Here is a 16,759-nt window from a genome sequence, read left to right on the forward strand (position 1 = left end):
AATTATCACTCATAAATATAATTTAGTGTTAGCACATATTCATTTACATTATTGTCATTGTAAACTTAGAGAGCTCATTACTATGGCGCTAAGACATAATCGTATAAAACATAAAAAAACAATTGTTATTGCAGTCGTTTTTCGAATTACATAGCAATTATCAGTCTAATAGAACTTCATAGATTTAATAATTTAATGACTAAAGGCAGAAATAACCATTTTCACCACAGGGGGGAGTATTTTAGTCACAGATAAGTCAGGCTCAAGTTCCTTTTGCAAGGAAGTCTAGTTGATATGTGATATTATTCATCACTGGGTTAAATAACGCGACGCTTTCGGATGCGTCGCTGTTTTATTCCAAATGCGTGATGATAAAAGGTGCAGGGCGCCGATCCAGACTACATTGTCCCAGCAGCCCGTCGGCCTCAGACCTGCATTCTGAGCTCTGATCGGCCGCACTGAATTCGCCCGTCCGAGTCTTGTGTAACTGCAGTTTGTCGTGAGCCTCTATGCCCCCGAAGCAGCGCGGCAGTCACGGTGAGCTCCGCCCACTTTCCATGTGCTTCAGTTCTCTTCTTCCTCCCTCTCTGCCTCACGCTCCGCGCATTTGCATAAAATGTGTGTCAGTAGGGCAGCGCTCCGCGCGGCTCACATGCGGGGCGCACATGCGGCGCGCCCGCGCTCAGGCGCGCCGAGGGTCCGAATGGGATCAGCTGACTCCCCCGCCCCTCCACGCCGCGCCTCCTCCAATGGAAACGTGAGGGAAAATGAAAGAAGGACAGAAGAAAAGAGGGGGGGAGTCCATACTGCGTGAAGTTAGTGGCTGAACAAGGGCGAGAGAGGACAAGCCTCTCTCTATGCAATAACAAAAACAAGGGAAGTTATAGGGACAAAAGCGCAAGTCACATTTGGCAAGCACCTAAAAACGTGGCTGGTGTGGGTGTAGCGTGGTGGCGGGGGGTGTGTGTTTCGCTTGTCACTTCTGCCTTAATGAAGTCGGAGGATTTCTTCAAAACAGACGCTCAGTAGTTGTGATCTATCACTTTCTTGCACAGGACACCGCAGCGGAGCTAAGCGACCCGTCAGTAGAGAGCGGACCGGTGACACGGCGACACAGGACTGTCAACGCACCTTGAAAACACGATCATTATTTACAATTATATCATACGGACATCACGTTTTTTTTCGGATGGCATGAGACAACCCCCCCATGCACTGCGATCGGTTGTTTTCTTTCAGTTTCTCGAGGAACGTTTTATAAACAGCCATTTCATGACTCTTTCGCCTATATTGCACTACTTCTTGTTGACACAGAGAAAGACAGCACAGCGGCACTTTGACTAAATACGCTGAGACACTAAGCGGACACAAGGATGGACAGCGGTCCAGGTAAGCAGCCCGACAACTGGCATTTATAATAATAATAATTGTTGTTGTTGCTAGTAGTAGCTGTTATATTATTTTTGTTGTTGCTGGTTTATGTATTATACACATTGTCAACTTATATCATGTGACAGCGTGCAAAACTAACGCAACTGCATAGCGACTTTTCGGGTTTAATGTATGTGGTGTCATGTAAGTGGTGTCATGTGAGCGCTATACCGATTGAGACATAAGCCATAGAAAGGCAGAACCTTTGTCATTGGATAAATAAATACATATTGCCATATGGTCGCATGTTTTAATGTAGTAATCAAAAGTACTGCACTTTTCGTTTAGTCACTTGGAGTCGAAGCACAATATACAATACAAAGCCAGCTTCAAACTTTATGCAACTTCTGGAATTGAGTTACTGGTTATACATTATATTATATATCTTGTACCGAAATCCCCACAGATGGGTTGTTTGTGCTGCTTTGTGTGAAGTGAACTGGGGAGCAGGACGGAGCTTTAATTCACGTGTAGTGCCACTTTTAACTCAGCTACGCCTACCACTGTAACTTCCTGCCTCTCGGCATGTCAACAAACTCACGTGTCACGGACTTCTGATAAGATGTTCTTTTCCTTTATTATCATTGTTATTGCTTTGTTTGTTATTGATCTTACTTGGAGAATATTTTCTCTCGGTACATAGCTTCGGTATGACCAAAAATAAAACATCATCCGTTAGCTTTCGGAAGAAGACGGCCACAATCCGCTGCGACGCTACCTTAAATAACTAAACTACATGAAGTGCATGTTTGTGACCTTCAGTTGCGGCGACGCGCCGGTGATTCATTTGCAAAGCTGCAGTCACGTTTCGGTGCTGGTGACTGCAAAGGTGCCTCCTGCGGAGCCACTCCTCTCGCGCTGTGGATGCAAAGCAAAAGCTGTCAAAATGGACTTAAATCTATCAGCTGTGAACGTCAACAAATGTAACACTGAAAGTGCTGTTGTCCAAAGCACTAATAATGAAGTTACCTACCTTGACTATATCAAGTAGCCTACATTTTGCGCATTCGGTTCTTACAGTAAACAGAATTCGGTTTATTTTCTGATAAAAAATGAGAGTCCTGCTACAATCTGGATTTATTAAGATTGCACACAAATGTATAATCTATGACTACAACCGGACCCAATCCATAATTTTAATACGTAAAGTCAGAAGTGTACGTTGAATTATAATTGGATTAGTACAGCATGCACTAAACGTTTATAGGTATATGTATATAAATAAACGCATTAGAAAATAAGCCGAACAGTGTGATGTACTGATCATAAAACGGAGCATGTGCAGGGTTTACAGGCACCGTTTCTGTCGGAGCCGGTGGAGGCAGTAGGGAAAAACGTGACGGCCGCGTTTCACAGACGATGCCGGAATTTCAGATTACCCCCGCGGCGACCGCAGTCTCTCCTTATATCTTTGTCGATCGACCGTGCAGCAGGAGGTTTCCATGCCTAACTAAGTTTGAGCGCCGAGAGAATGGAATTGCGCAGCTCTTTGACTGCAGGTTCGGCTCCCCACGCTGCCATCACGTGGACGGGCTCCCTCGGCCGCGTGCGGCGCGTGATTCCCGCCCCCACCCTCCTCTTTTTACCCACCCAGAGACTCTTGTTTTGATCCCCACCTGCGGCGATGGAGGTTTTGGTCAGTGGGTCAGCAGTTTTTGCACATCAAATGAGCTGAAGTACTTCCATCACGTTTCCTGGTTTCGTGATGACGAGGCAAAGCGGATTAAATACAATTAAAAATAAACCAGAACGAATCGGCGTGCACGTTACATGCAAATTAAAATAACGTGATTGCTGCGATTGTGGTTGGGGGAGGGGGGGTTGCACAAGCTGCTGCAAACCTTCGTATCGAATGGGACGTTTCTGGTGTTGAGCTCCGGGGATCCTGAGTGGGATGTAGCGGAGGGGACGCTGGTGGGGGGACATTGTTACACAGCACAACCCGCTAAACATGAGCTGTCATTTTCATTCATGTTTAGAAGTTCAGCGCCCTATTTACAGATGAAATATATAACACGTTTATAATAATGTATGCGTGTTTCATTTTCTCTGTTAACGTTTGAATTTGGGGTGTGGTTTATACAAATATGTCGTAATTACTAATGGCAGGGGGAAAACGGAATTGTAATTTTAAAACATCCATTAAAAGTAAAACTCTTGGGGTTATTGGGGAAGTTTGGGGTGGGGGTACAGAGACCCAAGCTGTTCAGTAAGCATCAACAAACTCTAGGAGCGGAGTGATCATTATCCCTTCATTGCTAAGGGGGCTCTTCATAATACAAGAGTTTTGTGTGTCAGATTATCAGGATTTCCAGGTTATTGTGACATTGGCCTACTTTCCGTCTTTATAATTCTGCAGAGAAAATCCTACGGAACAGCACAGTCTTTAAGGCTTTCGGAGCACACAAACTTCGGGTTCCACTATGTGTCCCTCACAGGTCACATTTTCTGTTACTGTTTTTTTTTATGCTGACCACCCCCCAGCCCCTCCGCCCAGCTTTTTATATTTAGTCCAGCGTTTTTTCCCCACCAAACTGACATGCACTGGGGGCAAGCGGACACCCTGCATGTGTCCCACAGCAATATGGACAAAGAGAGCGGGGATTAGGGGGGATGCCCTGGAAACAGGAGGGGGGGGGGGGTAACAGGGCTCTCATGTTTCACAGCATACCCTTACTGCTGGTATAGGACTCGCTCAGGTAAACTTGCATGAGATTTTCCTGTCAGCTGACCTTGGGGGGGGGGGGGGGTCTTCAGTCTCACGTGTGGCACAGCATCAGACGTGCCCCTCTGGCTGAGCCCGCAGGGTGACTTTGATAACTGGGAACAGAGTAGCAGCTTACAAATGAATTATGCTTAAGCCCCCACCTCCATATCCCAAAACAACACCCTGTGTTCTGGTCATTTTTGCTTAGTAAATGGATGCCTGGGCACTGTCTTTATGAGGTCAGTGCTAAATAAACTGCTTCTAAATTTATGCCTTATATACCCTGCAAAATAATAACACCGTTTTGACTAGCTGCTTTATGGGGATGCTGGAAAAGGCAATATTACAAATTGGTCTTTCCATGTTGGGTCTGACCTGTATGCAAACATTATTGGGTTATTTAGTGAGTTCTGGAGCTGTTCAGTAGGCAGGGTCTTCGGGAACACGAGTCTGGCAGAGTGGTGCGTTGTTTTTCCTGGAAACAGACCCACTAAAGGGAGGTCACTCCCACTGCACCGTTAGTCCACACAGGCCCTGCAGAGGAGGGAAAATGTGTCCGTGGGTGGAGTGCTCGCGTGTAGAAAGAGGGCACGAGGGATCGAGTCCAGGGGCACAGTCCTGACAGGTACAGCCCTGTCACACGCTGCGAAAGAAAAGCCGGAAGTGCGGAGACACGTGCTGCTGGAGGAGTTTCCAGAACGCGCCAGCCAAACAGAGTCACGTGTTTCAAAGGAAGCAAAACGAATCTATAAAAGAACCGCTGCCAATTACACCAGGCTCTCGCGCGGAGTCACGTGAAAAATGTCGTTTGGCTACATCAATGAACTATTTTTAAAGTTACATTCAATCCAGTGTACTGTTAATATAAATTAGCCTATAGGCAATTTTGCCTTAATTAATATGAATAAATTGCGTTAAATGCACACGACGTTTAAGGAATGATTGGAAGCTGTAAAACATCGAGGTACCTTCTAATATTATCCTACAAATCAGAGAATGAAAAAAACATATTATTTCTTGGACGGTTGGTGAACAGTGAGACAGGCTCACACTTCCAGGCTCCGCATTTCCCCGACCTCCCCCAACAACCGATGCTCACTGCGGGCAAACCCATCCTAGCATAGACCGGCAAACGTGACGGATCACGTTTCCTTTCTGCAGCCGAATTCCGGCGGCCGAACCCGTGGTGCCAGCGGCGTACCGCACGGCGGCCCAGGTCCCACGCCTCCCCCCTTCACTCCGATGCTTGTCGTTAAAGGCGCTCGTCCAACGTGATCACCCAGCTGCCTGTTTTTGTATTGCGGCTGCAGTCGACACGGGACTGCGGAGGCGGTAACTGTGTCGGGAGTCCATGTGAGGCTGCGGTCAGGTGTCGTGCAGCGTTACTCGGCTCCGGGCGCCCTGCCAGTGGAGCCTGGGCGGCAGCCAGTTCCTCCGACACGTGAGGTCTCGGCTCATCCGCAATGCACGACCGGGAGACTGAGAGGAAGGAGGAGGAGCGACGTTACTGTCAGATCTGGCCACTTAACATCAGTTTCAGTGCCGGTGCTTTTTTAGCCGATCACCATTATACTGAAATTGCATGTGGACGCGGAATTTTGCCAGGAGCTGCGTCTTGAATGTTGCTTTAGCTGCTCTTCCTATAGTTTCTGAACTATTGCGACTGCAGGGGGCCAAAATGTATGTCGTTTACGTAAAGGTTATTTTTAAAGACAGTGTAATGAGGAGTCATTTTATTTATTTGTTTATTGTGTTATTGGTGTGGATGGTTATTGTTCGCCTTAAACAAATACAGTCTAAGGACTGTCTTGTTTCTTTTTTGAGCTGAACTTTTTACACACTATAATGAAATAGGTGACTTTCACTGCCACTACATTGTCAGTGCTATGGACTGGGTACAGCCAGGCAAATGCTGATTCAGTGTGTACTGCAGACAGCTGTGATGTATAACAGATAGAATATGGCCACAAAGTCCACAAAAAGCATTTGTACTGTACAGTACAGTGCAGTCCAGTTATAAATAAAATCAGGATGGAAAACCGTTGGCTGTTTGGCTATGTTTGGTGAATGGGTCTCTTTTTAGAGACTTCTGGCGTGTGTGTGATCAGAGGGAGTGCCCTGTTTCAGCTGGCCCGGTGACCACTGTGTGCCTCCACAGGGGGTGTGATCCTGTACGCGGGCTCTGCTGGCAGTGCCAGCCCCAGTCCGGGCAGCCCCTCCAGTGGGTACCAGACCCAGTCTCCCTCCTCCCACTCCCAGCCTTCGTCTCCTGAGGAAATCTCCTTCACCGAGATCGGTGCCCTGAAGCAGAGGGGGGCAGGGGGCACCCCTCCATCTCCCAAACTCGTCTTCCAGTTCCCTGACATGACCACCACTGCCACGGCCCCCCAAGTCCAGCAAACCTACTCCCACCCTATGGTGGGCAAGAGGCCTTGTGGGTTCACTGGGACATTCACTAGTGAGTATGACTGGTATTGCTGTGTTTGCTTGTTTTCTGTTAAAAAATAGATTGGGGGGGAGGTTATAGGGGGCTAAAATGGACAGTAATAATAACAAATCACAGTTATGGGCACCAACGGAGAAAAATACATGGACTGTACTTCTTCTGAAACTATTAATTGTAAATTAATCAAGCCTTCAAGTCACCCTGGATGGATCCCCTGCTAATGATTGCGTCCCCACCTGTGTCTCTTCCAGAGACCGGAGGAATGGTGCTCTTGTGCAAGGTGTGCGGGGACATTGCCTCTGGCTTCCACTACGGCGTGCATGCCTGCGAGGGCTGCAAGGTACGGCAGATGGAGCGCCCGGGGGAGGGGGAGGGGGCTTACAGGCATCACGTGGAGCCCTCTGCTGGCTCCCTGCCCTTCCACAGCAACCCACCTTCCTCAGTCTCATAATCTCTCTCATTCTCTCTCCCTCTCTCTTCACGTCTTCCTGTCTCTTTCACTCTCATTCTTTCTCTCCCTCTCTCTCTATTCCTCACTCTCCTTCACCTTCGTCCAAATCTCTCCCGCTCCCTCGCTCGCCTCCTCTCCATCTTGCCGTCTCTTTCCATTTCCCATCCTCTCTTTCTCTCCCCCATCTCTCTGTTTCTCTCTCTCTCTCGCTCTCTCCCCCACTCTTCCTCTCTCCCTCTGTCTCATTCCTCCGCTCTCTCTGTCCCTCCCACCTCTCAGGGCTTCTTCCGCCGCAGCATTCAGCAGAACATCCACTACAAGATGTGTGTGAAGAACGAAAACTGCCTCATCATGAGGATGAACCGAAACCGCTGCCAACACTGCCGCTTTAAGAAGTGCCTGTCTGTGGGCATGTCCCGAGATGGTGAGCCCCGCCCCCACCACCAAAGAGCACTTCCCATAGGTCCAGAGATCCCGCCCATAGTCATAATTTGGATAATTTAAATTGTCACACCATGAACAATTGACCTCGTTCAATGGTACAACAGAAGGACACCTTCTACATGTTGAATAAAAAGTCGTCGGATTACAAACCTGTGTCTCTAACCACTAAGGCCCCAGGTCCCTGTCTTATGTAACTGCCCTGCATGAACTTTTTCAGTTATACTGTGCTTGAGTGTCCATGATGGTTTATCTTGATGTTTTAATAGACACTGGAGGGATGTATTTGGACTTTGGTGTCCTGTTTGTGACTGAGGCATCACCGTATTGCCTGTGTTTATGGTGCCATGACAAATTCCAGAAGCTTCTAGCAACATCTTTCCGATCCGAATAAATCCGTCCCTCTCTCAAATTTTCCATAGCAGATCCACATCCTGCCTTTATTGTCTTGCCTTCTCTTGTATCCAGTGCCAGTGTTGCCCCCCCTCCCCATCCATGCTACCCCAGCTGTGTCCACTCCCTACTTTCCAGCAGACAGTGATTTATGAGGCGAGGGGCTGCAAAGTCTCCGAAGCCATCAGTTTTGTGGAAAACTGCAGCGAAGGTGGTTTATTTTTGGAAATTGGAACACGGGGTACTTGATTACTTCGAGTAGCACGTCATACCTTTCTATCGCATTTCGCAATTAATGACGAGAACAAGCAACATTTAAATATGCGATGCACCAGATAGCCAGCTATGAAAAGCCCTTTTCCTCGTAACATCTCTTAAATATGGTAATCCAGGGCTTCATCCATCTTTTTAATGGTATTATTTAACACTAGCACACCGAACCCCACTCTCTGGAGACTGCAGAAGAAGATAGATGGCAATAAATCATTTTTTTTTTCTGGAGCAAGCGCCCATTTTTGGATGTGACCTAAAAACAAAACAACAACAAAAAAAATGTCCACGATTTCCGCAGTCCCATTAATCATGGCGTCCTTGGGTTTCTCCCTCACTTTTGCTGCAATTGTCTTAGCTTGTATGGTTTTAATTAGGGCTCTCAAACCACAGTTATTTATAGCACCAAAACAGTACCTGAAAGCCTCTGTCAGAGACTTTCTGTTGATCGTCACTGGGGCAACAGCAGCCATGTGATGCTTCGAGAAGCCAAGTCCTTGTGTTTGATGGAGTGGTAATGAATTCTGACATCGTATGTGATGTTCCAGACACACGGTCCTAGTGATGATTATAATTAGTGCTGTGTTTTCTCTACTGATGGTCAAAGTTGACACCACCCCAGTAAATGAAAAGTAAAAGAAGTTCTATCAGGCACAGAAGTTCAACATACTGATATATTTCTGAATGGTTTTAAATTTTTAAATAATATTAAAATCAATTTCATTCTGAAAGACACATTTTAAATGGCTTTTCTACAACCAAAATTAGATACTTTTTAAGTGTGTTCTTATGGGTCTTTTCTCCAGCAGAGTAAGGGGGAAAAGTGATATTAAATTAAGACAGCAAAGTGAGATTAAAGTGTCCACAATTGAACCAGGGGCAGGCTAGTGGGGAGGGGGGCAGGCTAGTGGGAGGGGGGGGGCAGGCTAGTAGGGTGGGCAGCCTGGGCAGCTGCCCCAGGGCCCCCTCCAACTTCAAGTCTCACATATATGAGAAACATTCCTGGGGATTACAGGGTTCATGTGATGCATATCATGAACTTCTCATTTTTATGTATACAATCTCATTATGGTGTGAGTCAGCACAAAAATTTATTTGGTACAAAAACAAATTTTAAAGGTAATATTTTGTAATGTCTTGTAGCCTTAACGAAAAAAGCATGTTTGTGGGATTTGCTAACTGCAGCAGTGCATGATGGGTATGACATTTGCCGACTACTTCAATTTCATGATCCGCAACTGCTGCAACTGGCAGGCAGGCCCTGGGTGTGAATTTGGAAATGGGGGGGGGGGGGGGGGGGGGTATGCAGTTGTTCTGCTACTGAACTGGACCTTACTGAAAAACAGGAGGTGTCAGACATTAAATAATTTGGGCAGCAATATCTATTGGATTTATACAAAATGTTACATTTTATTTAACATTTATTAACATTATTAAGAATTCACAGAGCTTTTAGGTGTTTATAGATATCAAGGATACATAATTACCCCAAAACAAGCAGTGTGGTAATAATTCTAAAATCTTTAACATAAAATTGTGCATTTAGTGTTTTCACTGTGTAATACATTTTAATAAAAAACTGAATTTTTAATAAATGGTCATACAATTTTTGTAAAACTTTGCGAACCCTCTGGAATTATCTGGGTTTCCAGATGCATGCAGGCATGTAGTAAGGGACCCAGCAAGGGCAGGGTAGGGTATTGGTAGGGTTTTTGGACCCCCCCCCTCCCCCCGCCTCATAAAGTTTGTCTCTGACTGCATGGCTCCTGAAGTATGATCTCGAAAAGGCAGTCATTTAATAAACAACATGCATAGCATGTAGCTATATTTTTATCGAACAAATGGTTTAAACATTCAAGTGACGGAAAACCCTCATGTTCATTAACTAACGGATATCCCTCATTTGCAATAACCTCAAGCAAACACTTCCTGTAACTGCTGTACTGTGGTTCGCAGTTATTTTGGCCAGTTCCTCCATGCAAAAGTATTCCAGTTCAGGCGTATTTTTGGGATTTCTTGCTTTACTGGCCTGTGTCAGATTGCTCCACCATTTCCGTTGGACTGAGGTCAAGACTCTGGCCGTTCTGCAGTACGGAATCCTCTGTTTCTGAATTTATGTCTGTGTTTGGGGTCATTAAGGTTGAGCTTTGGATTACAGAAAAATATCTTGACATTCTGTTATCGAATTTCCTGATATGGTTTGGGATTCATTGATCTTTCATTGATCTTGAGCCAGCAGCCAGTCAGGCCCAGAGGCAGTAGCTCCAGACCATTATGCTCCACCATGCATCACAGATGGGATGAGGTTTTGCATTGGCATGTATTTTGTTTTCAAACATATCGTGTACGATGAGCGGGTGGATCGTTGGAGTTTAACTTACACAAAAATGTTCTGAGGGCAGAATGAAAAATGATTGGTTCAGAGAGATATGCAATCAGATTGTAGAGGAGGCGGGGCCAACACATCTGATTGGCTGGTTTTTGTACAAGTAAAACTACCATGAGCGTTCCTTTGGCTACTCTAGCTTATTTCTGCAGTCTCAAGACATGCAGTTGGTCTAAATGGTGTCTTTAAGTTGCCCAGTGTTTGTGTGTATGTAACCTGCGGTGGTGTGGTATTCCATTCATGGCGTACACCAGCCCTATTCTGTGTATATGCTCCAGATGACTAGGACCACAGTGTTTAGAAGATGGGTGAATAGAGATTGCTGTATATAGTTACCAAAATCTTGTTTTTTGTATGTCCAGAGATTTTTTTCCAGCAGTGCTGTGGAACATCCAGATGGTTTTGAGATGTTTTTTTCCTTTCATTGTACCTTCCCCTGAACACCATTCTTCTTCAGACTTTATCAAATCAAAGAGATGCCCGCCACTCCTGAAGCGTTACCTCCTTTGCGATTCCCCCAGACGCACCCTGCAGTGATCTCTGTAGGAAGCCCATTCCTAGGGAGACTAGCAACATGCTGAATCTCTACCTTTGCTAAACTGCCTGATGATGGACTACTGCAGGTCCAAGTCACTGGAAATCCATTTGTATCCCTTTCCAGTCTTGCTAGCTTCAAACTCTGCCTAGGTGTTGCCATGTGAAAACTAACTAGTTTCCCTTTGCCTCGTTTCTGTTTAAGCCGCAGATAGACCAGGCACAGGCCTGAGCAGTTTGCTACCATAGATGAATGAGATGATTTAGAGATCTCCAGCCATGTACCCAGTGCCCCGTCTCTATCCCCTTTTTGTATAATTGCCGTTATTACTTTTCATACTGATACTTGAGCTGTAACTCTGATCTCCGTGGGTCACAGTTCACCCCTCCAGTGATATTTCCCGTGTGTCTGCCCCCAGTTCCTCTCCTCCCCCTTTGTCATTTTATCTCCCCCTTCGCTCGGTCTCCCTTCTCGCCCCTCATTCCCTCACTCCCTCCCTCTGCCCTGAACTGCCACTCGGTTACGGCGCCAATCCCATCACCTTTGTGCCGGCCCACTGACCCACTTTCTCGGTGAAATAGGGAGAGCTTGAAGGAGCGGGAGGTGCCCGAGTATACAATGGCAGGGAGCTAATAATAGGCTTGTCAGTTGACAGTTATTCTTGGAGCAGGGTGGGGGGGGGGACCTGGGAAGGAGGGGTAGTTAGAAAACACTCCCTGGTATGCAGTGATTTGAAGGTGTTACGGAGACACCTACGCTGCCTACATATGGATGCTTTCCAATTAACGATAAATGAAATGAACACTGTGCCCCGTTTGATTGGTAGTAATGAAGACGGAGAGGTAGCATCACCATGGTCGTTGACCGTGACATCCGCCCTGTCCTGATGTTTTCCTTGTCGTCTTCCCCTCAGCTGTGCGCTTCGGCCGAATCCCTAAGCGGGAGAAGCAGAGGCTCCTGGACGAGATGCAGAGCTACATGAACAGCCTGAACGAATCCACATCCATGGATATTGATTCATCCCCGCCGCCTGAGACCCCACCCAGCTCTGGAAACAGCCAATCGGAGGATGCCATTGGGGCCATATCGCGAGCGTATCGCAACATCTTCGTGAACAGGCAAGATGGCCTGGGCAGGAGAGGCAACATGAACAAGAACAACAGTCCGCCGTCATTTCAGAACGTGTCGTCTCCGGATCCTGGCTGCGGCGAACCCCGGCCCCAAACCTACCAAACGCAGGGATACCACTCTTACACCTCTGCTGGGTTCCAAGCCCACACCATCCCGCACTGTCCTGTAGGCCCACGGGACATTAACCCCTCGTTTGCCTTTGTTGACAATGCCTCTCAAGGCTACCAGTCTTCAGCCACTGAAAATCACGGCCAACCAAAAGGCTACCCGGGCAATTACAACGAGTACTCAGATGGCGAGTCGCAATCCCAGAGTCAATGTCCCTGGAGACCAGGAGGAGGCACCAAAGTTCTGGTGAGTTACATCAGGAGGTAGACGTCAGGAGGTAGACGTCAGGAGGTAGACGTCAGGAGGTAGACGTCAGGAGGTAGACGTCTTGTCTTTTTCACACCCCTGCACCCCCTTACTGATCGGGCTTCTTCCCCTGCAGGCCTGCCCCCTCAATGCCTGCCCCATCTCCCCGGGTGTGCTCACCAGCCAACAGGTGTGGGAGTCCTTCTCCCAGTGCTTCACACCCGCCGTGCGTGAGGTGGTGGAGTTTGCCAAGAGCATCCCGGGTTTCCAGGGACTCAGTCAACATGATCAGGTCATGCTTCTCAAGGCTGGGACTTTCCAGGTACCAGTGTCCTCCTTCCTTGAGGAATTTCCACCGGTCGAAACATTGAGAGCCACCTCACGTAACTAAACCTATGCTCTTGGTCTTCTGGCTTCCCATAGGTCCTGATGGTGAGGTTCTGCTCATTGTTCAACCCCAAGGAACGGACAGTGACCTTCCTGAATGGGCAGACATACCCCCTGACAGCCCTAAGGGCTATGGGCATGGGCTCCCTGCTGGACGCCATGTTTGACTTCAGCGAGAAAGTGGGAGCACTTGGACTGGAGGCTGATGAGATGGCGCTCTTCATGGCCGTGGTGCTGGTTTCTGCAGGTGGGGGACGCCGCCCTACAGTTCCTCATGGTTCCTAACAACCGTAAAAATGCACAGATGATCTGTGCAGATTCTAAGCACAAGAAAATATCAACTAAATCTCATAGAAAGAGGTCACATGACCAGTCATACTAGCTGTCATAATTTAATGGGGGCCCTCTTGTCTGTCTTTCAGCTTTAAGTGTGACAGTCTTCTACACATTGCCCATGTCTGGATTAGTGAACCTAACAATGACCTGTTTTTGCTTGTGTTCACACCACTCATGAGGGCATCACAAAACATTATAAGAGCAAACTGCTACGTTTAAAGTTGAAGGACAGACAGGAGGGCTCACTCAATTCATGACAGGCAGTAACCATGAGATACGTCGCCTTTATTGATGCTGGTAAATGTGTGCTTTACTATTGGGTCATGGTGTTGAGTAGGGAGTGTTATAACGTAAAAAGTGAAGTGAACCAAAACTCCCAGCAAACTGTGTGATGTGCACTAGCAGCATGATTACCAGCGTAGACTCTCATGAGGTCTGACCTGGGACCTGTTTCTGCAGATCCCTCGGGGCTCGTGAACACGGGAGCCGTGGAGCAGCTGCAGGAGTGCCTGATCCGGGCCCTGCGCTCGCTCATCACCCGGCGCCGGCCCGAGGACAGCACCCTGTTCCCGAAGCTGCTGCTTCGCCTTCCGGACCTGCGCACCCTCAATGCCATGCACTCCGATAAGCTGCTGGCCTTCCGCATCGACCCATGAACCGACGGTCTGCCAGGACTGGTCCAAGCCCCGCCCCCCTTCCATGTCACCGGCTGATTTTTACATTTCCATGGGGCACGTCAAGAAGCACTCCATCGTTCATTTGGCCGTCGTTCTCCGTGATGGACGCAGCTCTCATCATTCCTATTCTGGACGGGGAAACTCTGTAATTGCCTTCATACAGGCACCATCATGTCCTCCTATATAAGGCGCATAAACTCTGCTTCCCTGCGGAGTGATCTGACTGGACAGGCGAGTTTCTAGAATTTGGACCCCCACCCCCTTAAATTCCACCTGCCTGTTTTCAGACCAAAATGCCGCATGCTTGTTTACTTCTTATATCCACTTTTTTCCTCGTCTCCGTTTGTTATGTGCCTGGTGCTGGGAAAAGGGGAGAATGAACTGGTCACCCGGGGAGCAGGTGTACCCGGGGAGCAGGTGTACCCGGGGAGCAGGTGTACACCGAAACACATGTGCAGAGATAAGGGAACATATATAAATGAAAATTAACCTATACATGTTACCCAAAGTGGGAAATTGCTCTTCCCATTCATTAATAAAGACCTATATTGGAATAAAAGAGTAGAGTAGGTAACTATAGGACGGTAACCTTTAGCAAGTTGCACATGTACTGCATTTAATGACTGTAGTTCTCTAAACTGCGTAGGATACAGAAGAGACACATGATCAGCAAGTGATTTTTGCCTTTGGGCTCAGGTGTCAAACGTGACGCGGTTGTTTTTTTCTATGATTCTCCTTCGGCAGCGAGGCAGAAGATCAGCATAGCCCTGCCCTGTAATTCCTCCTCTTTAATTACGTGTTTAATCGGGGTGTTTTCCCCCTTGTTAGCATGTGGGGCTCACAGATGCTTTCTGTTCTTGTAAAAACTGCACTACAGCTGGCAGCCATGTTCGGAGGGGTGCAGTTGCTGTGTCAGATCATAAGCAAGGGAATTATTAAAGGTTTCTTTTTTGTTGGGGGGGGGGGCTGACAATCTGTTTGGAAATGAGAGGATGGGACAAGGAAAGGACATTCTAGGACAGTATGTGTCCCACGCCTGGTTGCAGCGATGACCTCGCTGATTAGCTCGGCAGTGTCCAGCTGATCTGGGTTTTACAGGCACCTCTGGGACCTAAACTTAGGAATCTGTCACACAAACTTGTCAATGGCACTTATGGGACCTAGATAATGAATCCAACTTTATTATTTTGTTTAAAATGTGTATCATGACATCTATGACAACTGTTGGTTGACCGCTAACCTCTTGTATATTTTGTAAATTGTTCCTGCTTTATCTTCTTCCATAGATACAATGTAAGAATGATATTATACAGTGTTTCATGTCTGTTTCATTTTGTGACTCGACTCGTCCTTCCGTTTAACATACACTATAATTAATTCTTTTTAAGCAGAGTGGCGCTGTATCTTAGCAACCAAGCCTTACTGGCGGGTATTTATAATCCGCCCGCTCGCGTCACGTGATTCGGGAATCGCGGAAAAGGTCGCACGTGCCTGTGTTCAGAGCGTGGTAAAGTACACATGAAAGTGTAGCACGTGAGAAACGCTGAAAACGAGCAGGATTCTTCGTTAAAATGTTTAAAAGCAACCAGATGAAAAACAAGCGGAATTGAATACTGCTGACAATCACACAGAGACTGATTAGAAAGCACTTTCGCCTGATGGATATGCAGCCATGTGCTTTACTTGTCAAACCCAGGGAGGTCTGCCATGTTTGTCAGGCATTTGTAGGCCGATATGTACAGCTGGAATATAATCCATCACTTCTAAGATTTTTATTCAAATGTTCAAATCAGATGTGCTTAATTAAAAATGGTTTCTTCTCTAGGGTTCCATATTCAATTTCTAATGTACATCCATCCATCCATCCATCCATCTTTCAAACTCTCATTCAGTTCAGGACCGGGGGTGGGGTGGGGGGTTTGCTGCAGCAGAGGGCACAAGAACATTAACTTGTATGGGATGTAAGTCCATTGTGGGCGTACAGACATATTCTATAATTTCCACACTCCTCAAAATCACAATGAATTATAGACCAACTATAGACTATATCGTACATATACATGTTCACTCGATATGCATTCAATATATTCAGTTAGCCATAATGTATATGCAGATGTGTGTGTGTCTGTGTGTGTCCAGGTATATCTTACCCTGTGGGGACCAAATGTTCCCACAACTTGATGAAAACCCATTTTTTTACCTTATGAGGACCCATAAGGGAAAACTCCATCCATCCATCCATTTTCCAAACCGCTTATCCTACTGGGTCGCGGGGGGTCCGGAGCCTATCCCGGAAGCAATGGGCACCAGGCAGGGAACAACCCAGGATGGGGGGCCAGCCCAAGGGAAAACTCTATTTTACAAAAAACTGTGACTGCAATGAAAAAACTAAAAATGCAAAAGCTCTTGTATTTTGCTTGGTTACTTATTTTTAGGGCTGGGTTGACGTTAAGGTTGTCATAGTTAGCATTAGCATTTTCCCCACAGAAATGAATGAGCGGTCCCCATAAACATATGGTTACACAACTGTGTGTGTGTGTCTGTGTGTGTGTATATGTGTGTGTGTCTGTGTGTGTATATGTATGTGTGTATATGTGTGTGTGTGTGTGCATAGTGCCATATAGATTGCATAGTGTCTTGTACACTGCACTACTTTCTTAGGATATTTGACGTTTTTACTTAACAGGGTATTCAGTGTTTCCCCCCACCCCCCTAGTAGAACTCTTTGTACTGCAAATTTTCACCAAAAGAAAGGCTGTCTACATAAATGCTGGATGCAGTTTGCACCTGCTTTAGGATGGCAGTTAGATTTGA

The 16,759-nt window shown here is 46.8% G+C and overlaps 1 protein-coding gene and 1 long non-coding RNA gene across 3 annotated transcripts; one reads left to right on the forward strand and one right to left on the reverse strand.

The window, feature by feature from the left end:
- The first annotated feature begins 598 nt into the window (after nucleotides 1–598).
- Nucleotides 599–15,274, forward strand: LOC125723598 (nuclear receptor subfamily 1 group D member 1-like). The gene is made up of 8 exons (XM_049000332.1): nucleotides 599–1,389; nucleotides 6,297–6,596; nucleotides 6,836–6,924; nucleotides 7,315–7,459; nucleotides 11,974–12,545; nucleotides 12,682–12,867; nucleotides 12,969–13,179; nucleotides 13,728–15,274. The coding sequence occupies exons 1-8, from the start codon at nucleotides 1,374–1,376 to the stop codon at nucleotides 13,922–13,924; spliced, it is 1,716 nt and encodes a 571-aa protein (XP_048856289.1). The 5' UTR covers nucleotides 599–1,373; the 3' UTR covers nucleotides 13,925–15,274.
- Nucleotides 1,668–2,964, reverse strand: LOC125723599 (uncharacterized). 2 transcript variants are annotated; one of them, XR_007386942.1, is made up of 2 exons: nucleotides 2,811–2,964; nucleotides 1,668–2,289 (listed from the first exon to the last, which is right to left on the reverse strand). It is a non-coding gene; the product is annotated as an uncharacterized LOC125723599 (long non-coding RNA). The 2 variants fall into 2 exon arrangements; XR_007386943.1 differs by having other exon boundaries at nucleotides 2,730–2,964.
- Nucleotides 15,275–16,759: the final 1,485 nt, after the last annotated feature.

The sequence above is a fragment of the Brienomyrus brachyistius genome, unplaced genomic scaffold (genome assembly GCF_023856365.1).
Source record: "Brienomyrus brachyistius isolate T26 unplaced genomic scaffold, BBRACH_0.4 scaffold50, whole genome shotgun sequence".
NCBI classification, from domain to species: Eukaryota; Metazoa; Chordata; class Actinopteri; order Osteoglossiformes; family Mormyridae; genus Brienomyrus; species Brienomyrus brachyistius.